Consider the following 25781-nt stretch of genomic DNA (forward strand, 5'->3'; position numbering starts at 1 on the left):
TTCTTTGATGTGATGACATCTGTTGTGTGAGGAAAAAAAATATATGGGCCTTCCAGGATGTAGGACAGGCTTGTTTTCTGTTGGCAGAGTTCGTGTGAGCAGGGAATGGGGATATAATTGTAGTAAATTACCACTGAAAGAAACAATAGAGGAGAGTGCAGGTGGAAAGTTCCAGCTGAACTTAAGCCACTGCTAAGGAAGCTCAGAGAGGAACCTCTCCCTGGGCCAGCCAGGCAAGGCAGGGGATTGTCCCACTTTACTCTGTGCTGGTGCAGCCTCACCTCGAGTCCTGTGTGCAGTTTTGGGCACCACAGTGCAAGGAGGATATGAAGCTATTAGAGACCATCCAGAGGAGGGCCATGAGGATGGTGAGAGGTCTGCTGAGGAAGCCTTATGAGGAGCTGAGATCACTTGGCTTGTTCAGTCTGGAGGAGACAGCAGTACATCATCCACTACTTGTTTTCTTCAGTAACAAGGGTTGCACAGAACAAGTAGAACATTTTGTCCCCATCTTCAAAGATGAAGTGACAAACTTGCTGTCCAAGGTCATTACTTATCTGTCTCTGAAGAAGTAATCTCTCCCTGACAGAGTAACTAATAGTGGGGCTGCTGGAGAAGGACAAGAAATTCTCAAAAGTCAGCAAGAGCGGGTGCAAAAGTAGGGTTGAATAGAGATGAGATCTAAGCCTTTTGAACCAGCCTTTGCTAATGGTGTACTGCAACCAGTTTTATAATAGAGTAGGAATAGACCTCTCTTAATCCCCCATCCTCTGCAAAGCATTGTTCTAAGGTGCAGTAAGATTGTGTACTGCTGCTCTTCCTAGGAGCTTCATTCCCCTTCTCTGAAAAGTTTATCACAAAACAGTTGTTCCTTAGCAATTTTAAATCACCCAATTCTTTATCCTTGTCCCTCTATTTCTCCGTCACAAATCCACTGAAGCCATAAAAGAATTGAGAACAACAAAGAACAACAATGCTGTGAGCTACACTGAAGTTGAAATACCTGTTGTCACTTCCATTCTGTCATGCATTATATTTGATGCTCTTTGCTTCTAGACTTGAGTTTGTTTTGCTTTATATCTGGATGAAAAGACAATTGAGCAGCTGAGTCACACTGCAGGAACATAATAAAAGTCTTTCTTAGCAATATGTTCTTTGAGAACTGGTGGTGTGTTAAATTATTCAGCAGTAATAGAAGCTTTTTTTTTTTTATAACTGAAAAGTCATTCTATGTTCACAGATTCATTCAGATAATGGTACCAGGTAAAATATAGTTCTTAATAATAAGGCTACTTAAGCACTCCTTTACTTAAGGACTCATGGCACTTCTGTCAGGTTAGGCAAACATCTGTCAGGATGACAAAGCTGCAGTTGATTGTGCTGAAACAGGAGGTTGGTCTCAAGTAGGCTTTCAGGGGTCCCATCTGTCCTTTTTCTACAGCTGGGATACTTTTGTAATTTCCTTTGACTATTTCTGAAATATTCTGCATGGTGTGCTGTACAAATTTTCAAATTTCAAGGTGTTTTTCTCTTCATGATTATGAAGATTAAAACATTGAAGAATATGTAATAATTTTCTGTCATTTGTCCATCAGATTTTGCACCCATCAGATAAGCCAGGCAGAGTTCAATAACTGTATATTGAAAATAAATACCTGCTCATTTTACAAAGTTGCGGTAAAAAAACTTTGACTGTTTAGCCAAAGCTGTTGGCTAAACCTCCTTATCATACCATTTTTCTTTGAAATCCCACTTAATGCAGAGTGTATATCTCTAAAAGAAATTGTCTGACCACTGTTTCTTCTCCCACTCTGGTATTTGCCGCAGTGGAGCTTTCAAGGAAAGAATTATTTGCTGGTTTGATGGGGAGGGGAAAAACCAACTAAAAACATTTAGCAAACATTCTAAACTTGGTCTTTCTTTTTGAATAAAAATAGTGTTGTAGCTTTTGTAACAGCAAATCAGACTTGTAGGGAGAGGTGCTTGCTTTTCTTAGATGAGCTCATACAATTGATAAAAGTAGATAAGCTTCTAAGCCTGATCTGAAGTAGAGCTTGCCCCCTGTAGTTTTCCAACTGCTTTAGTTGATATAATGAAATACCTTATATAAAAATAAACTTTCTTTTCTTACAGGATTCTTTGGTAAATATTTTGCAAACCAGAAATTTCATATAGAGTGAACTTCATATTTACTCTGATGGAATTTCTGTTCTTTAACAATGCTGCATATGAAATAGAATTCTGTTTTTAAGTATTAATAATGGAAGATGTAGTATAGAGGAGATTAAATGGTGGTAAATAGGATTTACCCTCTTCTAATCTGGACAGAACTGAGGTTTAGCTGTTTCTTCATGAGACAGTTGAATCTACCCATTCTTGGTTTTTAATGGTAGACCTTGTGAATAACCAAAGAGTATTTTCCTGCCAATCTGCCAACATGTAAAATAATATCTATTGATTTAAGCAAGAAGGTAACAGATATTTATAGCTTCTTTCAAAGGGTTTGGACTTTTTTATCTTTCAGAATTTAAATTCAGTTTCACTGTTATGTCCAGGATGCTTTAAAAAGTAGTTTTCCAAAATGCATTCATGGGGAGAAGTAGTCTTAATTCCAGCAGTGTGCATTTGTTCAAATAGGCCACTGAAAGTGCCATCAGTTCTTGGCTATAACAGCAGAATACTTCCTAATGGAAATAGGTGTTCAGAAAGGAAGATTGCTGGATTTGGAAATGCTGTTTAGAAAAGTTAACCTTCAGAATACAGTATGCTAAATTACTACCATAGGAAACCCCCTTTCTTTGAAGGAATTTTTGGTCTAAATTTTCTTCATGAAAAATTGGAGGGGAACCCCCAGAAGCCCTATTTATGTGTTTCTAGGCAACAGAATAAATACTCTTCATGGAATAACCTTAAGCATGTCAGAAGCTTGTCATATTTCTGTGGCTGAGCTGTGTTTACACAAGCTGCCTAGGTGAGATCACTTGCTTTGCCATGTTATTAGCAGCTCATCTGCACCGAGATCTGGCTATTCATAAATGCCCAAATAACATCATGAGGTTACAGCAAAGGAGACAAACTGCATGTTTTTAGACCATAGTCCTCTTAGGTACGTGCATTGAGGCAGGGGAACTGTGACTGATACTCTTGGTGTTTCAATGAGGCAGCTGCCTGGCTACTTTTAGATGCAAGGTGTTTTTTCAGTTTTTAAGGTTCACCTCATCTTTCACAGCTCTCATGGAATAGCAATCCAATCCTTTTTAGTGTCATAGTAAGATGGTAGGAAACCTAACAAATAGGGAGACCTGGCTATCTTACCTATGCTGTCTTTGCAGCCTAAATGGAAGAAAGTACCAAGAAACCCTGCTTTTTTCAGTAGGAACTACATAAAAGGGTGATGAGCTTTTAGGAGGGATTGGTTTGCTAAGTTTATTTCTATATCCTCAATGAGGACTACCTGGGTATGTCATCCAGAGTAAGGACTGGACCATGAAAACATTGCTGCAAAATGAATAGTCACACATGTGTTTTGAGTGACAATAGACTTCTTACTCTATAAGAATATAAGGATAAGGATATCTAAGGATATAATGTCTAAGGACATAAAAGCATACTTATTGAACGAAAAAATGTATTTTCTACAGGATTTTTATACAGCTTTATACAAACACAGCTGATTGAATATATGTTCATTGAATTTCCCTAGGGCAATTGTACGTTGATGTTCTTCATTTCCACCCCAGATTTGTATGGAGGCAATGTAATCATAAGTATCTGTGGCTTGTTTGTTGGTTTCTTAAATATTACTTCCCAGTGGAATAGCTTTCCCCTTCTGCAAGTAATATTCTGGTTATGTTTATGTAATGGTTTCTGCAATGCCTTGGATAAAAACATAGGCTGATAAATGTCACAGATAAGTAATTGGAATATGTTTACATCATGTTTGTGGTGCAGTGTTGGACACACCTGAACTAGCTCTGACAGGCTGGCACAATGAGGTGAAGGACTGCCAGGAGATAACCTGGGTTCCAGGAGCTGCCCAGCTGTGCTGTCAATGCACTGCACTCCTGCAAAGAGCCCTGCACTGAAAGGGCACTGCTGCTTCCAGAGCAGCGTGTGGAGCAGCTCTCTTTGCTGCTGTGTCATGGCTAAACAGCCCTTGTTCAAACCAATGGCCCAGATTCTTACAGAGCTTTTTCATAAAGCTCTTATTGTATCCTGGACAAGAGCAAAGGAAGCAAATCAAATGTTAGGCTATGTTACAGGCAAGGGAAACCAAGACAAGATGTGGCATTGTACATTTTCACCTTAAATGCTCTTTGGCTTTGGCCGTTTTACAAAAGGCACGTCAGAAATAGGCAACTTCTGTTACCAGAATAGGCTGGATTTTGGATGGGATGAGAAGATGAGAAAGGATAGGGGAGGGATTAAGGACTGAAAAGAACTAGTTTTGTGTTCCTTTCTGTTGTCTTGTTCTAAGAAGTGATGCATAAATTAAGAGCCATAATAAGTCTTGGGTAAAGCAGAATATTACAGGATATTCTGAAGGCAAGAGGAAAAAAACCTCTTAAAAACAAGTTCTCATCTCCCTCCTCCTTCTTCCAGAAATCCCCACTTGCCAATCTCCATTGTCAATATTTACACTGGTTTATATTGAAAGTGTACAGTTATAAAAGTCTAACAGAGAATAGCAAGATCATCAATTACATAAAGGAAGGAAAAACCTAATCATTATAGCATGCCTGGAAAGACTCTTGCAATTTATGTGTCTCTTTTGTATCTGCTAAATGTAACTGGTGGGATGGCAAAAGGTGATTTTTAGTATACACTTTAGAAAAACAGAGAGGAGGAGAGTGAAGGGACAGTAGAGCTCAAAGCACTGTACAAGCAATAAATAACCCTAATGCAAAGCCCACCTCACCAGCATAAGGCAGCCTGTTTTACCCCTGCTGAGCGCCAGGAGACAGAGATAAGGTTAATCACTATGTACAGAATTCAAGGGCACAGTTTCTTTTTGCTTTCTTATCTGTACAGACTTTTCAATTGACTTTTAATCCTTCTTACACAGGCTGTTTAAATCCCATCAACACTGTTTATAAATGGAGATTTCTTTAATAACTCGGCCTTACCAAAGCAGACAGTTTTCAAGTTGCTGCTGAATGCTATTGTATTCATTAAATCTCTTGCCAGCTGGCCACTATTTCCTGTCATCTGAAAGGCTTTGAATCCCTCTTTGCTCTGGGACTTGACTGGTTTTGTTAAATTGTGTTAAGAGGTACTCCTGCATCATTCGTCACTGGCCTGTAGTGTTAATTGCAAAGTCGATGATATTTTGATGTCTATGAAAATCTCTGTGATAATTAGATGCTCTGTGGAACTCTGACTTATTTGTTCTGAAGATGAAAAATAAAAGCATCTGAATTTTCTTTTTCAGATGCTATAGATTTAATAACATGCAGGTTAACATAAAGATTGTTGCAAATGCTGCAGATTTTAGAAGGGAATTGTAATAAAATCCATAGAGTAATATGAAGGCTAGTTTTTGTCTGTAACTACTGCTGAATAAACTGCTGATGTAACCAGCTGGAATTGTCCCAAGTTTGGGTGAGTGTTTGTCTAAAGAGAGAAAACAAATAGAGTAGCCACAGTGGAAGGAATAGATAGGCTACCATTTTATTTTCACATCAGATTTGTGTGTTTCTGTTTGCTAGCAGCTGTGCTTAATAATAAAACTTGCAAGTTCAATTCTACAAATTGAATCCATTTAAACAGATTATACAGCAAAGCTCTCAGACCATTGGGAAGGATTTGGTTGCATTTTGGTCACAGACTCAGGTAAACCCATGTTTTCCATGAAGTCCCTGCCCTATCTTAAACTTCCACTGTTTGAAACTTCAATGAAGTTTAATCACCAAATCTCACCCCCTAAAAGCCGCTTTTAGTCTGAGAGAGATGGTTTCCACTAGTTCCTGATAGACTTACACAGCAATTTACAAGGCTCCTGTCCTGGGTGAGTCCCCATACTAAGGGGGGCTGGCTGTCCCTAAGCCAAACAAGTACAGGGATGCCATTCCCTAGGAGTCCTTGGTTCTGGATGCTCATTCTTGCTGTCCCTGCCTAAGCCTCTGGTTTGCCATCCTTCATGTCCACAAACTGCCTTTTCTGGCTTTGCTGTCTCCCCTGTCCTTAATCATCAGTGGATTCAGCTGTCATGCCCTGGGGAGCAGTGCAGCCTGTTTTCTTCTACTTCTACATGTCTACATGGAGAGTTTTCAACTTCTACCTTCCCAGTTCTTCCAAGGCAGAAGTAAGTTGTGGTGTCATACAACCACAGATAGCTGAGACAAAGCCTGTATTTATTGAACTTGTGCAAGTTTCAGCTTCATAACAAGCTCAAATTTAGATAAATTCTCCTGGACTTTGTTTTGCCTGGGGCAGACCAGATATTTTCAATCTTCAAATGGCTTTGATAAAGAGACATCAGCAAAGTAATATAGAGCTCTTGCAGAGCTAGATTTTTTTTTTTTTTTAATAGCAGCAATCTATAGCAGAACAGAGATGAGTCTCTTCCATGTGAAAGAAAGTCTTTGCAGGTGGAAGTTTAGAGGAACACTGGGGGGCTGCTTTGGTTTTGGGGCATTGTCCTAAAACCTTAGTACGTTGCTTTAGCTCCTAGTTGAAAAGCTGAGCTAGTTTGGGAAGCAGTAGGGTCAGGAGAGATTGAAAACAATAAAGCAGCAGAAAACTAACTTTTGTGTTCTGAATGTTGAGCCCCATTTTGTTGAAGGGGCCTCTATCAGGGAAGAACGTGATGTACAAACCTTACTGGCGCATAAGAGAGCCACATAGGTCGATGTCATCTCAGTGTGAAGAGTTCTTATATCTACATTAGAATCATATTTAAGCATATTTCCATTACATAAAATAGGTCATGAACCCAGGGTTCTTCTGAAATATCTTTCACTGTGCTCTCTTCTGAGTTGCCTAGCTGTGCTTGGCTGTGCTAGTCAGTTTGGAAAAATACTGGGCAAAGGAAACAGTTGGAAAACTATTTCACAGTATGGAACAGGCGTGCCGATTCTTGGAAATGCCACTTGGAAGTTAATTGAAAACCTTTGAAGCTTTTTTTTCTGCGTTGTTCTCCACTTTTCAAATAATTGCAATGCTGCTTTAATAAGTTTTCAAATTGGTTCAAGGGCATCTAAGATGGAACACTTTGCTTGATGTAAACTGTTGTTTGTAAGCAGCAAACCGTGGAGGTCAAGCATCCTTCTACCACAGGGACCGTAGGCTTTTCAGGGTGATGTACAAATACACTTATGTAATGGCTGAGGTTGTTACCAGACTAAAAATATGTGCTGTCTCTTCAGGCACTTTGCTTAAAATCTTCAAATCAAATTTGTTGACTCTAGTTCCCTTCATGTTCCTTTCACAATGTTCTGTTAGTTACAAGCTTTCTGAGCAACTACCCACTCCCTTTGCCCCCTGAGACTACTGGGAACATGGGCTAAAGGTTGTAGACAGTCTGATGAGGAAGTTCATATTAGAGTCAAATGCAGCTGGGGAGCTTCTCCAACAGTTGGTGGAAGTTTTATATGGTGAGAGGAAGAAAACATTTAGGAAGACACTGGTATAAAACATATGGGAAAAATGGGTGCAGCTGTATTCCTTCAAATCTGATAGTGATAGTGGCCAAAATAGCAGGATAAATGCCAATAACATTTAGTTGATACTTTGCTAGTTAACAAAAAAAAAAAAAAAAAAAGAAAGAAATTTGCCTTTAGAGGCTTTATTTACTATAATGTTAAGTGCTGTTGCTCTAGTCTGTCAACAAACTTCATGACAGAAACAGTTACTATATTCTTGTATGTTATAAAAAGGTTTTAACCATACATAGTTAAGAATTTAATAGGATACTCAAATGCAAAATTCAATTCCTTTAAAATGGACAACTTCCATCAAGGAAGTTTGTCTAAAAAGGAGTGGAAAAGGCATTTACTTGCCAAGTCCTGACTTCTGTTTCTACTGCAGCTTTTTGATATTCCTGACTTTTAATAGATTGCAGTCTTTCCCATGCTCTAGGTGCTTGGGATTGAATGTTTTTAGCTACTGTTGACTGAGAATTGTTTGCCAGTAACTCTCAATGTGAGGCTGATTGCTTTAAGACTGGCTTGGATACTTCTGTGTCCAATGTTCCTTAACATTGTACTTTTAGAAAAAAGTTCTGCATAGTGACTTGTTTGTGGTTGTTTTCTCATTTTTTTAATAGCCACATAAATGTCAACAAGTTGGCACGCAAGGCAGCATAGCAGGTTTGTAGGATAACTGTGTCCAGTGCTTTTCTGTCATTCTTGTACCCAGATACCTTCTTAACTTAAACTCTCTCTTGGCCGGTATTCTTGTGATTCCTCTGTACTCAGGCCTGGATTTGTGCCATCTACCCCATACATGCTGGTTACTTATTACCAGGCAGGCCTGTCAGTGCCTGAGGATGTCCCTCTCTTGGGAAACTTCTGGCTGGTAAGGCTTTTTCAAAACAAAGGATCATTTGTTGATATGCAGAGCAACAATTCAGAGACAAGTATACTGAGCTAAAAATCTAAATGTGTGTTTTGTTTTATGTGAACGTCTGTCTTGTTATGAGGCAAAGCAGGCAGTTGTGTGTTGGTTTTTTTCATCAGTGAGTACCCATGCAGAGAGCTAGTCTGTTTTTAGGACTTCATAAATAGAGCTGCCATTACCCACACACATTCCTGTCCCTTCCACCCCTGCCATCCCTTCCCCTCCTGGAAGATGGCATAGGCAAGGGAAAAAAGGAATTTGGTCATTTGGGGCTTTTGATAGCTGGTGACAGTCTGTAAAATGATGGCTGCATGCATACACACAGGTGTCTGATGTTTTTGGAGCAGATTTGGACCTGTTACACAAACTATACTTGGGAGGTCACTGGCAGTACTCAGTAAATTAAAATGGTCCTGGATGCACTGCCGTTACATTTCATGTTCTTTCATGAAATTAAAATTTAAATTTGTTCATTTAGCATTATCTATGCTGCCCACCTGGGCTGTGCCCACATTGCCATGCAGAAACATTCTAAACCTACCCTGTCATTTCTTTTATGGAGTTTCTCCCTGCAAACCAGCTCCCCAGCTTGCCTCTAGCTAATTTCTTCTTCTCTCTGCTTTCAGAGCAGCCTGTGTTTGAGGTTCAGAGCCGTTAGGAGAATTTGTCCAGTTGCTGTATCATGTGAAACGGGGCAAAGTCCTTCACTCCTAACATACTGGCTGTACAAGCTTCTATGGGGGTTATCTTTCTCTCCTGTTCAGGTCAGCTTAGGCTTGGTCAGATGATTAATTTTGGTTTCTTGTACACGACCATTTCCTTCAGCCAGGGCAATGTGTTGCCAGAAACAACCTGAATTCTCAAGTGACTCCAGTTTAAAACACTCCCTTCCATCAACGTCTTGATTGTATTTCAACAAAATAATTAGAGCAGGACAGTTATTAAGAAAGTGCCTGCCTGTGTGTGTAATGCTGCATTATTGTTCTATAGCCCTGAGAAAGAATTCATTGTAGAAAATGTGGCCCTTGCATGTAGAAGAAAAAATATAGATGATATTGCAGTGTGAATTCAGGTACACGGGGTTTTATTTATCTATTCCTTCAGAGCAAAGAATCTTGTTGTTACAAGAGGTTACTCAGGCAGCCCTCTCACTTGCCACATTTGAACCTCTCTTTCTGGTTAGTATGAGTTCTACACTTCAGCTGCTGGCTTGTGCAAACACCTTGCCTTAGCAAAATGACTCCCGCTAGGCTTAAGTTTGAATCTAGAGAGATGATGCTAAAGAGTTCTCTCTCATTCCTTAGCCCAAACCCTGAATTCTGCCCTGCTAGTCAGTGGGGGTTCAAATCCTAATGCCAATCCTGACTCTGGTTTCTCTGTGACCCCCTGGTCTAGGCTCACCAAAATGATTTCTCTGGAACTTGTCTCAGTCTTGTATGTTTTAGCCATTGTGCAGTGATCTTTGACATCTCCAGACCTATGCTTTGCCAAGTAATTCCTTATTTGCTGCAGCTCTGAAGAGTTGGCCTCTGGCCCTTGTTTGCTACAATCCAAATTTGGTTTAGTCTCACCCTACCAGTTTCAGAGGAGTGTGATGGGACAGATGACTTTATTTCAAGTCATACTTCACATTAAGTTATAATTTTTTACTTGAATGAAATTTACATTTACAAAAATAATAGAATTATTTTTGTGATAGTCTCTCTCAAGAGAAGGACATCTCAGGAAGATGACAAACACACCCTGATAAAGAGAAGTCATCACCTCTGCTGTTGTTAGTAATATAGGCAAATTAGCAAATGAACCAGAATTTTTTGCTAACATTTTAGTTTACAGGCTTCAGTGGTCATTCATCAGTAGTGAAAATATGGTCCAGTTCTGCCTGAGTTTTCTGCTCTGTTTTGCTGATTTGGAAGCCCTGCTGAGCATCCAGAGTACAGTTGTCACGCTGGTGAGGAGCAGAGGGTCAGGTATGGATTTGTATCTTCACTGACAAAATGAGAAGGTGTTTAAATGTTTATAGCTTCACATCCAGATTTATCAGATCTTATTTTAATCCTATCTTAGTAAAATTGTGTATGTTTAGTATGGTATGTGTGCATTTTCATTTACTTACTTTATATTTGAAAATTGCTATTAATCAGGCTTCAGTGGTAGCTTGATTACAAGATACTTGATTATAAGATTCTTCTTTTGGTAAGGAAATCTGAGAGCATTGTGTCTCCTACAGCACATCTGCTGTATGTATTTTGTATGTGGTTTCAGCATGTGGGAATCTGAGGGGCTACATAGTCGGTGCTGGCCTTCTCTAAGACTTTGACAGAATCTATAATGAGTTTAAAATGCTGTAGAGAAACTAGGCAGGTAGGCAGTGGTAGGTGGCTTTTCATCTCTCACAACAGCCAGTAGTTGATTTAAAATTATGATTGTAACAAACAGTGGATTGAAGGCTAAGTTCCAGTACTGTGGTTAACTTTAAAAAAAAAACCCAAAAAAACAAACAAACTTAACAGTATTTTAACAGAAAGTGTTAGAATTGGTTTCAAGCCTGTTTTGACTTAGTTGCTCTACAAAATACGCTTTTGAGAAGGTAGATGGGGGAAGGTATTAATAGTTGCATGGTTTAGATGACAGCATTGCAGACAGCAATGTTACAAAGTCCAGAAGAGTATGTGGGTTTATTCAGATCCTGAGCAGCTCAGTTGCAGAAATCTCCTGTGACTTTAGAGTTGTCCTGCAGGGACCCAAGGCCTTTGTGGCCAGTGGAAAAGTGCCAAGGTGGCAGTGGCAGTAGGAGGCCCACAGGAGCTTGGTGCCAGGCCAGTTTGTCCCAGGGGCCTTGAGGGAGCTCTCCAAGCTCTGAAGCTCTCCAGGATTTAGGAGGATGCAGAAGCTGTGCTGTTAACCAGACGCACGTGTACCGTGTCCTTGAAGCACGTGTTGGCAGAGGCACCGCAGTTTGCTGGGGCTCAGCAGAGCGGGTGTTGGCCAGCGCTGCTCACAGGGCAGGGGTTGCTCCTCATGGGCTGGGAGGCTTCTGCTCCCTGCTGTGCACCCCCAGCGAGTGTCAGTGACCTCTTAACTCGCTGTGAGATAAAGGAATGACATATTGCTGCAAGTGGCAACACAGTAAGACCCACTGCAGGAAATGCTATTGATTCCTGAGCAGGAGACAGGCCAGATCTTTTAGGGTTTGTATCAGCAGGAAAGCAAAGCTTTTGTCAGTTCTTCTGATTTAGAAAGCAAAGGCCAAAAAATGCTTTGTTTCAAAAATCTTAGCCATGTCTTCTGATAATGGGAATAATGAAGATCGCAGTCCTGTCTGAATTTAAACAAAACACCAATAAAAATTGCCAAAAATGACAAGAAATATATAATTCATCTGGGTATTTTTATGATTCTCCTCATGCAGAGGTCTTAATGGGTTTGTCTCTGAGTGCAAAAGCAAAAAGAAACAGATCTGATATTATCTCCTTAATTTATAACAATCAGTTGTTGAGTAGTACCTAGAGGATGATCTGTTTTCTTAATGGCTATCATTAAATCAGTGATGTGGGTTTTGCTCTTCTATGATGATGCTGTTTACTTTTGTGCTTAACTTTTTGCCAAGATACTGTTCTAAAGGACTTGATAAATCTTATATGATAGTATTGTACATGGCTCCACATATTAGGTAAATAAGGAGAGAGATTTAGTAAAGGAACTTGCAACCCTCCTGACAAGATAGGTCATTACAGACAGTGCAAAGGGAATATATGGTTATTTGGATTTTTTTCCTAATAAAAAACTGTGATGTTTTTCCAGAATTCCCAGACTAAAAAAAAAAAAAATAGACATTATGTGGGACACAGCTAGACTGTGAAAACTGAAAATAAAAAAACTGATTTTTCTTTTTTCTTCCTGGCTACTGCTCTTAGGCACTCTGAGCATGTCCCTGAAAGTGGCAAGTGCAAGAAGCCACAAAACTGTTCCCCCAAGTACAGTTACTGACAGAAGGGTTCCTGAATCTCTAGCAGTAATTGACATTATTAGTTTAGTACTATTTCACTTCATTCATCTCATTTTAAAATCAAGCTACAGAGAAATAGCTGAGTCTTAAGGTACACTAAATGGCATGACATTTTGTCATATTCCATTCTTGTTATTTGTGGTTTTGTGGGGAAAGCACTGAATTTATTTAAAAAAACAAAACAAAACAAAGCAAAACACACAAAAAGGAAAACACACAAAAATATCTTTGTTTTTGAATGCAGTGTGAATATATATGAGATTAAGGGTTGAATTGGTTTCTTAACAAAGCATTTTATAAATTTCTATTTTGTTTCTTAGTGAAGGCCCTGCAAAAGTAAGGTTTTTGTATGTTGTACCTGCAGAATCAAATCAGGCCTGAGCCTCAGGTCACAGTATGAAGCAATTTTCTAAAAGAACAGTCGAGCCCCTAGGAGTATCGATGGCAAAAAAGCTTCTAGTAAGATTCACTTCTGGGTTGCATGTCTGTATGCTCCAGAATATGAGAGCAGGTTTTAGATGCAACTTCTTTACAGGACACTTGCACAGCATTTCCTGCACACTCACTGTAACCTCACAGCAGTGCAGCTCTGGGACACTTGCTGTCATGGTCTCAGCCAATTCCAGTAAGCCAAGTGTAACACTCCAGTACTCCTAAATGCCTTTTCCTTCTCCCCATGTGCTTGCTGTTGTGTCTTAATTCTATCTGAAATGAGATGCATTTCACTGTTTTTTTCTTATATTTTTATATAAAGATGATTTCTGAGGTTACATGCAGTTAAAAATAAAAACAACAAACAGAAGCCTTAAACTCATAGAGATGATTCAGCTGGCCTTCCCTTGCTTTGAAGACATATGTTTGCATTGTGTAGAAGGTTCGTTGGCAGTTGATTGCTCAGTGAGTGATAGGGACACTTCCATCCCTGCAGGACAGTCCTTCCAGGAGCCTCTTCACATGACAGTGGTGAGGCAGGGTCAGACAGCATTCCAGGCAGCATAGCAAGTAAGGTACTGAATTGTCTCAATCAACCATGAGGATTAGGAGCTGCAGGAAGTTCCTAAGGGTCATCATATTCATCACTTTTCAGTATTCATCCTGGGGAGAAGGGACATCAGTATAAGATGGTAGAATGTGTCCCAACTCCAAGGAGCTGTGAAATATGTTTGGCGTTGGTGTGACCCAGCAGTCTGCTACTAAAGGAAAGAGAGGTGACTTATTTAGGCCAAACCAGTTCTAGACAGCTGTGAGCTAAGTTTTATTTTTCTTGTCTGAACTCCAAATATACTCTTTTATTAAGGTTAAACTAGTTTTGTTTAACCTTAATGCTTATTTAGTACTGAGAGACTGTAGAGTGACTGGCAGCCTACAGATGTTCCATTCCCCAGGGAGTGGTGACAATCTGCAGCTGGACAGCCAATCCCCTCTCTATACAGCCTCTAGCCATCAAAAGTTCTGAAGTTACCTCTGAGATACCAAGGTCAGCTTTGAAACTAGCTGACACAGACTTGGATTTTGGGAGAGTTGAATCTGGGGGCAATTGTTGACCTGAGTATTCTTATGTGGTGTGTGAGTCTGGGGCCACCTCAGAGCAGCAGCAGCAGAACCCACAGCCAGCCAGACAAACAACTTCAATAGGTCAGCTGCTCCTATCAGCCCTAGGAAGGGCTGTGTACCCTCATAAAAAAGGGGAAGGATAATCTGGTAAAACACTCTCAATCTTCTCAGCTTTAGATATGCATCTTTAATCTACCTATTTACAGTATTCTTAGAAACCATATTTCTGTTTTTGTGTCCTTGCCAAAGCATGAATAATCTCAAGATCTAAACTTCTTATAGCTCCCTAAATTAAACTTTGTACTTCTGCTACCTAATAACAGAATATTAAATTTGGATAAGCTGTGCTGACATTAAAAGCAAAACAACTTGTGGTTTAGAGGTGGGAGTGAGCTGTAGATATCTTAAAGGTAGAAATTACCAGAAGAAGGATTCTTTGGGGACAGTAAGAGTCCTAAGGGATGAACCACATAGTTCAGGAAACAAATAAAACCACTGAAGTTCTTGCAGCTTGTTGAGTTCAAATCAGTCAATTGTGATAACAGCTCAGGTGAAACAAAGGAGTCTCACAGCTTCTAGCAGCTCTGAGAGAAAAGATGGTCTCTTTGCTGGGAAATACAGTGGGTTAGGAATGGATGACCTGATTTATAATTGCTCACAACTTGCATGATCACTTGCAAGTTGTTTGCCCATCAATGCTTAAGATGAGGCCATTTAGAAAACAACATTTAAGCAGGGTCTAGAAATAGAAAAACAGCATTTTGAGGACAGATAAGGTTTGGAGAAAAGACAATACATCTAATGTATGGATAGGGTAAAATGTTCGGTCTTAGCCAACCTTACAATCCTAAAGACTACAAAAGGAAACCTTCTGTATCTTGGTCTAAACTTACCTCCTGATGTGGCCAATTGCCAGCCCTCCATTCTAATAAACAACTTGGTTTTGTTATTATTGTAAAAGTATCAGGTGTAGTGACATTCCTAAAGGGTTGATCCTTTTTGACACATACAGCAAGAATTTAGATTGTGCAAAGAATACAGTTTATTCTCCTCCCTAGAACTGTGTAACAATTCTAATAATAGAATGATTTTTTTTTTAATCAATCAGATTAAGGTTAAATCAAGAGGAATGGCTTTCAAATACTGGCCATATTTTTTTTTACTTGCATGCTACAATGGTACGTTCTTCTATTTAATTTAAATTCTTTCATCACTGTAATAGATGGTTTGATTCCTGTGCTACATTGTTATCATGATAAAGACTTTTGATGTTTGAGAAATAACAATGTCTAATCAAGGGATAGAAGAGATTAATAGACACATATGAAATTAGTTATGAAAAGTGGCTGTGGACAGCAAGGAATGAGAGGAATCTACAGAGAAATGTTCATAGTGGCCAGTGTGGGGCTGCTTAGTCATTGCTAAAACACCTGGTGACTTCACCATATTAGGTGGAGTTAAAACTAATACAAATCAGCTCAGAGCCCCAAAGCATTACCTGGTTTTACTTGTAAATGTTCCAGGGAAAGAATCATCTGATCATCCTCCAAGATACTAATTTGCTGTCCAAGGCATTGCAATAACTGGCATTTCAAGTGCTCCTGACTGGATGGCTTTTCTGTGGAAAGAATTTAAGATCTAGGTTTGCCAGTTCTTTGGAGTCATATGTTTGTGCTGAACTTGACTCAAAAAGTTGCCCTATTGGGCTGAAACAGAACTGTTTCAACTTAAAGCAGCAAAGTGCAGACATTTTTGTTTACAGTATTAGGCTTTTCACACTGTAGCTGGTTGGTCTCATTTTAGCTTGCCCAGGGCTTTTCTTTAAATGTAGCAATAAGGAAAAATTGCATTTCTGATAACTTAGAGTGCACAGATGTTAAATGCCAATGTCTATGGATATGCTTGCTGTGAAGGAGTGTGCTTCCATGCTGTAGGTGGTGTTTGCTTCGAGTATATCTCATGCACACTTTCTGGGTGAAAGGAACTCGGTATCTATTGATATTTTAATGTTAAACATATGTTGTGTTTTCCCGTAGGAGCGTTTCACTGGATCTGTTTACTTGCACTGATCCATGGTCAAACACACTGTTGTGTTTCCCCAGGGGAACACTCCAGTTATGCAAACCAAACCATGGATCTGTCCCCTTGTTCTCCAGCTGCACTGTGGTTTGCACTCCTCAGTACCCAAGTGAGCTCTGTGCCATATTCTCTTATGAAATTGCTCATGTAATTGGTCATACTAGGTCACAAACACAAATAATTTCAGTCTGCAATTGTGTACTGATTTATAGATGAGCAGGGGGCTCAGGTTTGTGTGGGCTCTTCAGTTTGGAGGAGCTGCACTTTGGAAACACTTGTGTGAGGGCTGGGGTGGAGAAAGGGCTTGCAGCAAGCTGAGTGATGGGATTCTGCTAAGGCAGAGGCATACCTGGGGCCGGAGCAGGGCTTGTGTACTCTGGCCATATGGGAGAGCTTTTAAGTCCATTATTACTTGTTTGCTGTGGCTGTGCAACTTCCTCTTCCCCTTTGTACACAGTTTTTCTGACATGCTGTCACTGCCTCCATCTCTCCTGACAGAGAAAGCGGAGAACACGATACAATTTCCTACCTTCTGTTGTTGAGTTGGTTGTTTGAAGAGAGAGAATTTCCCTTGGACGATGCCAGAAAAGAATCTGTATCTGCCAAGGTTCTTTGTATAGGAACAACTGTTAATATAAACAGGCTTCCTCACAAATACCCAGGCAGTGGCACAAAACCACTTTGGATGTGAGGGAGTTCTGCCCCTCCTCCCCCACCCTTTCTTGCAAGGGTATTAACAAATTCACTGAAGGAGATGGCCGTTTGTCTGTCGTCCAGGGAGGTTTCCTATGGTGAGGCATCTTCTTGCATTTCACCTTTCAGGTAATTTCTCTCCCTTTCAATAGTTTTTCTGAGTGCAAGCCAGTTCTCTGTCTGTGTTGGAAGAGGAGCCCATGCCACCTTTTTGTTATACCTTGGCCTGAAGTAAGGAAGTAAGCAGTGGGAATTAAACACTGTTCTTCATTAGTTTATATTATTAGCTCACAAAGTGTAATCTTCTCTGCCAGTATTGCATTATTCTTTCTCCATGCTTCTCTTGAGCATTTTATAAAGTGCAAGTAGGTGAGGACACTCAGTTTCTCCTGGAGAAACTGAGCAGCTTCAAGCCAAGGCTCCAATTAAGGATGGAGCTGTGGTAGTTTGGCATCTCTAGGTAAATTAACCTTGTAACTGCTACTAAGCCTTCAGCAGTAGAGTATCCCTTGGTTCTCCAGCATTAATTGCACAACCCAAAGGTTTGGTGGTATTTGAAAACTGGAGAGGAAAGAAAGCCTTGAAGGCTCCAGAATTAGAGATGTGCAGAAGTGCTGCCTTGTGTCATGTTGCCATGTTCCCCTGACAGCACCGTCCTCAGTGTTTTCTGCATTTAGCTGCTAGGTTTGATAACAGGAACAGCTTGTGTGCAATTTTGCAGTATTCAGTTTTACATTTAACAGAAGTGTAAAGTTCAGTTTCATGGAATTTCCCTGCTTGGTTGTTAAGATAACCTGGTACAGCTCAAAACCACACAGCCGGAACTGTAGGCAGGAGCCTTCCTCCCCCAGGTGAGTATGTTCACGGGTTCAGAGCTGTCCTGGCCCTTCTCCCATGAAAACTGCAACAGAAGATCTCCTCTTGGGGTCTACTATATTTTATTTTAATTCGAATTATTTGAAGTAAAACTAACTAACAGAATGTAGCTTTATGGATCTTATAATGTTGTGAAAGAAAAAAGAAGTAAAAATCACATGGGCCAGCTCAGTGACTTGTTTCTTTTGAAATAACTGATGACATAAAATCCCAGACCAAAAGAGGTGGGAGATGCAAGGCATCTGGCAGAGTTTACAGTCCTGGGGGGTCGGCAGGCGCAGCACAGCCTGCTGCAAACAAAGGCTGAGTGTTTTGCTGATACGATTGCAAAACATATGTTTGCCCAGGACTGTTATGATCTTGGGAATAGGCAGGAGGCCAGATTTCTGCAGCAGCAGCAGCGCACTTAGTCACACAAATATCTGCAAAATGTGAACCTCTTGCGATTGCTCGGTTTAAAAGCCGTAACTATTTTGTTTCTTAAAGACAAGGTAGAAACTCTTGCATCAGAAACAGGAGAGGGGGGCGGAAAGTATCGTCCGAGGAGCGTCTCTAGGCCGGGAAGGAGAGCGGAACGGAGCCGAGCAGTCCGGGGCCGGGGCTGGACTGGACGGGGGCTGTCCTGCCGGGCCGGGGTGGACTGGCCGGGGCTGCCGCCTCTTGTGCCGCCGCCCGGGGCATTTGGTGCCGCTCCCGGGCACAGGGAGCAACGGCGGGGTCGCGGTGAGCGCCGGTCCCGGCGGGGCAGCGCCGCGGCCGCCGCTCCGCCCCTGCGCCGGGCGGGCGGGCCGGGGCTGGCACCGCCCCGGCGGCGCTGGGGCAGAGCCCAGCGGGGCTGCGAGTGCGGCGAGCCCGGGCCAGCCCCGCAGCACCGGCCGGATGGTGGCCAGGCCGGGCCGGCAGCACCAGGTACTCGCGGCTGGCCGGGGTTGGGGGGGGGGGGGTCTCTGTTCGGGCGCATCGCCAGAGAAATCCCTGCTGGAAGGGGGGCGGGGTCCGGGCAGCTCCTGCGGATCAGCCGCGGGGCTGAGGAGGCAGCAGCGGCGTTTGCCTGCGGGCTCCCCGCCCGGAGGGCGTCGTTCGGGGGTTCGCAGGTCCCGTTCAGCCGCGGGATGAGCAGCTGCTGCCCGCGGTGACAGCGCAGATGCTCCCAGGAGGGCTCTGTTCCGCTGGGGTGTGCGGCAGCCGGGAACCTCTGCAGAGTTCTCGGGCTCGTCCAGGTGGCTTTTGCCTCGGAATTGCCCGGCGTTTACGTGGTTCTTGCATAGATTTGGATTATCCTTTTGAAACAGTAAGGCTGGTCTTGTATTTCTCATGGAGAAGAGCGGGCTGTAATTATAAACAAATGCAAGTCAAGAGCATTATTTAGAAAGGAATAAACCTGCTGTTTTGGATCTCTCTTGTAAATTTCTTAATCTCATCACGTTAAGATTCTTCTTTTAAAGGAAAATTTTAACTCCTCAGAAGTGGTGTAGGTTGCGGCAGAACCTGTTTTGTATTTTTCTGATTTAGAGTAACCCAGTACTTCATGGATACATATGGATACATATATATGGATATATGCTTTGCTTTGACATAATCCAGCAGTACAGTCTATGTAATGCAAAGGGTTACTGTCACATTTAGACTGTTTCCTTCTATGTCACCAATTTATTGGTATTTAAATAGTGTTTACAGCAGGGAAATTGCAAGCATTCATTCAAAATCCTTTGCCCTTTAATGCTTTCTGTCTCACTACAGAAGTGCCATATTAAAAAAGCTAGGCACTAATCATTGAAACTCAGCCTCAGTTTCAGTGAGCTCATATCAAAAGTAAATGGGGTTGTGGACTCCAGGCAGTTGTGTCACAAAACCACTGCAGGAAGAGCTGCTAATGCTGAGTAAGAGTAGGTAGCACATAGGCAGCCACCTTGAGACTACTGCAGCTGGACCTGCTTGTACTGCTCAGTCCTAGAAATGACCAGAGAAGAGGTGCTAGAGATGGAGACAGTGGAGTCTGGGCTTTGCTGTCATTCCTGCCATTGTGAACAAGGTGTGTGATCTTGGACACACTCTCCCTTGCCTTGATTTCTGTCTTGAATCAAGTCACATAAAGTAGATGGGGATGTTTTTAAAATGGGTTATTTCTAAGGACTTTGAGACGTTCAGAGAAATTATAATGAAATTAAATTCATGTAAGAATAACATACCTTATATGAAAGAGGAACAGTTCAGCATTTGCCATGCTCTAATTCCAGTGAAGAGTGGTAGGTCTGTGTAACAAAGCGCTTTGTAACAGAGGGGGAGTACTTGTTCCCAGTTCTTTAAATCCGTACAAGTGGAGACATGTCTGTTGCTTCAGCTGAATGGCAGTCTGAATGTACCCAGCAAATGTAACCACTGCAAAAATTTAAAGTACATGAGCATTTCTAGGATAATTTTTTTCCTGTCATTTTAATGTGAATCATAGTTTGTTTGGGAAAGCCACAACAATTGCAGCTACTTCAGGATTAAGTTAAAAAAGTAAAATAGGAAAAATGGCCAGCTCTGCATAGCCCCACACTTAGAAAAGATGTAGGATTTCTCTGTGTGTAGGAAAAGAAATATACTTAATCACCACTCTTTGTTCTTAATTGTCCCCTTCCTACAAGTTTTCTGACCAGTATGGAAACTACAGTAGCTACTGCATTTAGCAGAACTGAAAATACAGTTTTTAAGCTGAGTGTGTATCAGCTTGGGGACAGCTTGTCCTGTGGGGCCAGTTGTGCCAGTCCTTGTTGTTAAGGTCCTAAACAAGGAAACTGTGCTTGTAGCCTCAGTGTCACCAGCAGTGAGGTTTTGCTGTCAGTGGCCTCCAAAGGGGAAGTAGGAACCAGACAGTTCACAGTGAGCGCAGCAGCGGGAGCACATGAAGCCTCTTAGACTGGTAAGTGTCTAAGTCTCCCTTGGAAATGCTGCACAGCCTTCTTGGACACTTGTATGCTTAGAGGCATTTCATCCCATAAGCTTATAAAGCCCTAAATGGGTATTTTTAATGGCCATGCTTCAAATGCTCATCATATTATACTGAGTTGAATTTTCAGCACAGGCATGCTGGAGGAGTTAATCCCACCAGGAAATTGTGTTGAAGAGTTTTTAACTCACAGCTCATTGTGCCTTTCTTAACCCTAAGCTTGGGTAGGAAACCACTTAGATTATGTAAAATGATGACTGATTATCTAGAAAAAATGTTACCTCAAAAATTCACCTCAATTTCATTTTCCTTCTCTGGTTCATTACATTAGATTGTTTTATATTGTATTATGGGTGTGATTTTCATATAATTTTGTTTGAATCTAGCAGCACTTAGTGCTTAATCAAGACATAGATGATTCAGATAAAGATGTTAATTCAAATGTAGTTTAGTGAAGTAAATTGATAATTACAATTTTACTTCACCTGTGGCTTATCTATGATAAAATGTTCCCTGTTTAGAGGGAGAAGGCCTAAGTAAGTACGTAAATAAGTCAGTCTTTCTGGTAGATATGAATCTGGTAGACTTGATAGTGGTACTGACTGTACTTGAGGGGAGCAAAATGACTCAGTGTGCTAGCACCAGGGAAGCAGTCTGAGTGAGCATTGTGGATCATAGCTCATCAGTCCTGAATGACTGAAAATTAGCAGTTTGGTAACAGTCCCAGATTCGTTGGATAAAACTACCATGGAGTTCTGGGAGAGCTTTTGTGATGAGGGGCATAGCTCTAGCTGCAAGGAGCCAGTAGTGAGAGACCAACAAGGATCTGAAAAAGCATTTTAGGCACACAATGGAGGAAGAACTGTAGCTTAGGTTAGATAGCTGTTCCTGTTCCAGAGGCTCTGTGACCTGGCTTGTAGCTTAGTTCTGTTTTCAGTGTTTCTAGGTGAAATTTCTGATACTGTGTGTCTGCTTAAACTGTGACTTTTCTTTTTTTGGTTTTTTTTTTTTTTTTTTTGGTTTTTTTTTTGTTTTTTTTTTCATTTTTGTTTTAAGAGATTCAGAACCAAAGCAGATGATGTTCTCTTGCTAGCAGAAGTAATGTGTGTTGTACTGTTAGTGTTTACAAACCTCTTCTACATTATTGCAGTTCAACTTTTTAATCTCAGGATTTTTCATAAATTTGACAGGAATGATGTTCCTGTCAAGAAGCTTTAAAAAGCTACCTAAAAGTTGGGCTGGATCAACAGCTGTAAGATACAGAAAAGCTCTACATTGTGTGAATTTACACATTTACACTTTAGAGTTGACTTCCTTGAGCATGTATGTGCAGGCAGTATGGGCTTTTTGGTCTAGTCGTCCTTGTGGAGTTGGATGTGCTAATTGAGCCAGACTGGTGAGAGTAAGTGGTGACTGGGAAGTATATAATTAAGCTTGCAGAGTTGTCTCATTAACTTTTCTGTCTCAGCTCTGCTGTGCTGTTTCTTGGTGTAAATTTGCATAAAGCATTTCCTGGCTGAGAAGTCTCTGAACAGGCACACAGTCTGATAGTTAGGGCATTAGCCTGTGACTTCAGAGATCTCAGCTCAAGCCACCAGTCTTCTGTATCAGCTTCTCTAAGATGTGTAGCTTTTCCATTTCTGAGGGTTTTTTTTCTCCTAGATTGGAGATAATGTACTTGTCCTACCTCACAGGAATCTTGCATTATCTAAATGCATGAGATGTGATGCTGGGCTGATATGGCAATGGTGAGGGATGTGTAGATTGAGAAATGATGGGTACCTGGTGACCTAAGTTCCCATGGAAATAATAATAGTGACTGTACAGAAATGGAGTTACATTACATAAAGGGGAAAGAGGAGGCTTTTCAGTGTTTTTCACAGTTGTCTCTGTCCATGCAGCAATGCAGCACTTACATGGCTAAAGTCTTGCTTTTCTGTCAAGGTATGTGTGGAAGATGAGCAGTGGAGTGAATTGCCATCCTGCAAGGCCCACCTCCTTCCATTACCTTGAGCTTCTGGGTGTTTCACCCTTGGTGCTCAGCTTTGCAGCCACCTGAGTTTTATGTTCTGGCTTTGAAGATGGAGTGCGTCTGATGCATCACCATCATCATTATTGTTATTGTTATTATTTATTTGCACCTAAAGCCTCAGTTGTGGTTGGCTTTCTGCTGAGCTTTGAGCTGTATTCAGCTGCAGAGTTTCTAGACTGAATGAAAATGGTGTGGTGTGGTGAGGTTGGCAAACAGGAGGAAAGGAGCCAAGAGAAGTTTGATGCAGAGAATGTGTCACTAAGTAGGTCACTTTGGTGTGCAATTCCGTAGTCTGGAATCGCATGAAAGTTGTTTATACTTTTGGAATAACCAAAAGAAATACAGGCTTTCTTCTAGCTGCTGCTTGTCCTAGACGCAACTGCTTCACCAAGTGCTTGTTGGTGCTCCAGGTGAGATGGTGCTTTAAGAGAGATGTGCAGGAGAGAGATGTAGTGGTGTGTCTGCTCAGGATGCAGGTCTTGCCTTTGAGAGGGAGAGTGTTGCTCCCTGACTTGAGTGTATTTGGAAGATGGAGGTTTAGAGAAGGGTATTGTGAAGCATAGAAATATGTTCAGGACAAAGGAGAAATTCACTAGGACTGTTTGGAGAACTATTACTGTGTAATCAAGTATTTGAAGTGCTGGGATGCTGGAAGTACTAGAAGAATTTGATTAAATGCTGCTTCCTAAAAGGAGAGGAAAATAGCTTTTGAAAGGTATGCCATAGCTTGTAACTGAAGAACAAGTTTTCAAAAGGCTTCTGAAGGGTCAGGTTTTACACAGCTCTCGTGACTGTGTTAAGCATGCACCTCATGGCAAGTTGCTTCTGTTCTCAGCACCCTCTGGAAGAAACCCCCGTTTTGCAGACAGGAAACAGGCTCATCTTCACAGATCCTTTGTTACATCTCTGTCACAACAGAGCCTTGACCCCAAGCTTCTCAAGTACTAGGCTGGTGCCATGATATCAGGGGGATGATGCCTCTCCTAATGGAAAACAAAGCAACTCATTTAATCATTAAAAAAAAACCTCTTAAGTCACTTTGTAGCCAGGGTTTGGATGGTTGAGTAATATAACCTGTTACGTGCTGTGTAATTGTAAGCCTGACCTCTGTATGCTTTAATAAACAGAAATGTATTGATTGTGATGTATTTTAGATTGTGAAGCAAAATACACTAGCAGTCTGCTGATCTCAGGTTCTTAAATCTGGGTTTGGGGTTTTTTTCCTGCCTCTAACTGTTCTGGGAAAAGGAAAAACTGAAAAACAGTTGTTCAAGAATTAAACTTCAAGGTATTTGTCTTGGAGGGCTTGATCTGGCAAACTGCAGACATCTGCTAAATTAAATCCTGTTGACAATTTAAATGATCTTTTTGCTTGCTGTTGTTTGGCTATGTTTTTCGAGTGTAGTTATAGCCAAAATAAGAAGCTCTGCTGAAGTTTTAAACAGAGATGTTGATAAATTCCATGCTACAAGTGGCATTGCTTGGCTGACAGGCAAAATTTGCTTGTGTGTGTTGGGACCCATAGCAGGAAAAATTGACACTGAGGGGAAAAAGTGAAAAGACTATTTGTAAGAGATGCCCTTTGATCTTACTTTATCCAAGTAAAACTTGAGAAATGAAGGTATCTGATTTTGGGATTTAAGGAGACTGTCAGAGTCCAAAGAGTTTGGCAGTTGCCACTTGTGTCTGCAGTCATTGTTTCCAGCTCTCTGAAGTTGTTTTTTAATCTTAGGGGAAAGTTCAGGAAACAGTAACTGATTAATAAAATTGCTTCTTGTACAGTGAAACTTGTGCAAATAGAAACCTCAGCTAAAGAGAAAAAAAGTGCAGCCAGTATTGCACATTTTAACAGCCTTTACCTATGTGGGGAAAATGTGGCAAAGTTAACAACTGCATTTGGCAGGCAGCTCTTGGAGCATCATCTGCTCAGAGGCCTGGACCAGCTGAAGGTGCCCCTCTGCTCTGTGTGGCCTGAACTGGCTCAGTGCTTGGTATTTATTAATCTAAACCTGCTTGGGAAGTTGGTATGGTCACAAAACGGGTGGGTTTGGCTATGGAACAGAGGCAATACATGTGTTCTAAAAGGTGGTTGGAAAAGAGGGCACAGATAAAGAGCCCAAACCATTAGTTTATATAATGCCTGGTGTTTAGCACTCAGCTCCATCCTCAGCTTTAATCCCAGGTCTCCATCTGTAAGAATGCCATGCCATCAACTGGCAGGGCTCCCATCTTTCCTGGGGAAGCCAAGCTGCTCAGTGGGGAGTAATCCCCTCTGGAGAGCTGCTTTGCAGAGTGCCACGCACACGGCAGAGGAGCGATGGCAGCGATGGCATGGGGGGCATGTGTGGAAGTGTGGGGTGAGGCCATGTCCTGCTCTGGTACCTGGAACCTGCTGTGCCTTCTCAGGGGGCTGCTCTGTGCTACAGAGACTGCCCTGGAACACATGGCTCCCTCCCTTCCAAAGGGAACGGTGTTCATGGGCAGGACACAAATGCACCCAAGTCTTCCATGTGTTTGCTCCTTGGCTGCAGCAAAGGCCCAGGGGGCCATAGGCCTGTCAGAAAGCTGCATCTGGCTGAAGGAGAGGACAGGTAGTGAACTGCCAGGGTTATCCAGCCTCCACCTTCCCTGCAAGGCAACACATCCACGCAAGCGGGTGCAAGGATGTGGTTGCTGCTGTTCTGATGGAGCAAATTCCCCTCCCTCCTTCCTTCCCTGCAAATGTGAATAGCTTTTTATCCTATCTTGAAAAGAAAGCAGATGCAAATGTAGATCAGGTACTTTGAGCAGTTTAAGTGCTCTTTGAGGTTGGGAAGAAGAAATCTGATTAGGGTTACAGCTGTTTCATTTCCTGACAGATGCACAGGGTGTTGTGTGCTGGCGAGCTGCGGATGTACACACACACAGCAGCCTCGTTTTGTATCAGTGGCATAACCACATAGCAGCCAGCATGTTCGGAACTCCTTGTCCTGGACACCCTGCCAAAATATGCTTTATGCAGAATTTTCTGTGAACCAGCCTGTAGTGTGTTTGTGTGTGTGTGTGTG

The 25781-nt window shown here is 41.6% G+C and overlaps 1 protein-coding gene across 3 annotated transcripts in view; it reads left to right on the forward strand.

Moving 5' to 3' along the window:
• SESN1 (sestrin 1) overlaps positions 1 to 25781 on the forward strand; it is a 78140-nt gene that overhangs the window by 42613 nt on the left and 9746 nt on the right. Inside the window, exon 1 of one of the 3 annotated variants that reach the window (XM_059468023.1) lies at positions 18569 to 18679. The exons of the other annotated variants lie outside the window; for them this stretch is intronic. Coding sequence (XP_059324006.1) covers positions 18650 to 18679 — 30 coding nt within the window. The 5' untranslated portion in view covers positions 18569 to 18649. Of the gene's footprint in view, positions 1 to 18568; positions 18680 to 25781 lie in introns of those variants that run through there. 3 annotated transcript variants of the gene reach the window in all.

This window comes from Ammospiza nelsoni, chromosome 3, assembly GCF_027579445.1.
Source record: "Ammospiza nelsoni isolate bAmmNel1 chromosome 3, bAmmNel1.pri, whole genome shotgun sequence".
NCBI classification, from domain to species: domain Eukaryota; kingdom Metazoa; phylum Chordata; class Aves; order Passeriformes; family Passerellidae; genus Ammospiza; species Ammospiza nelsoni.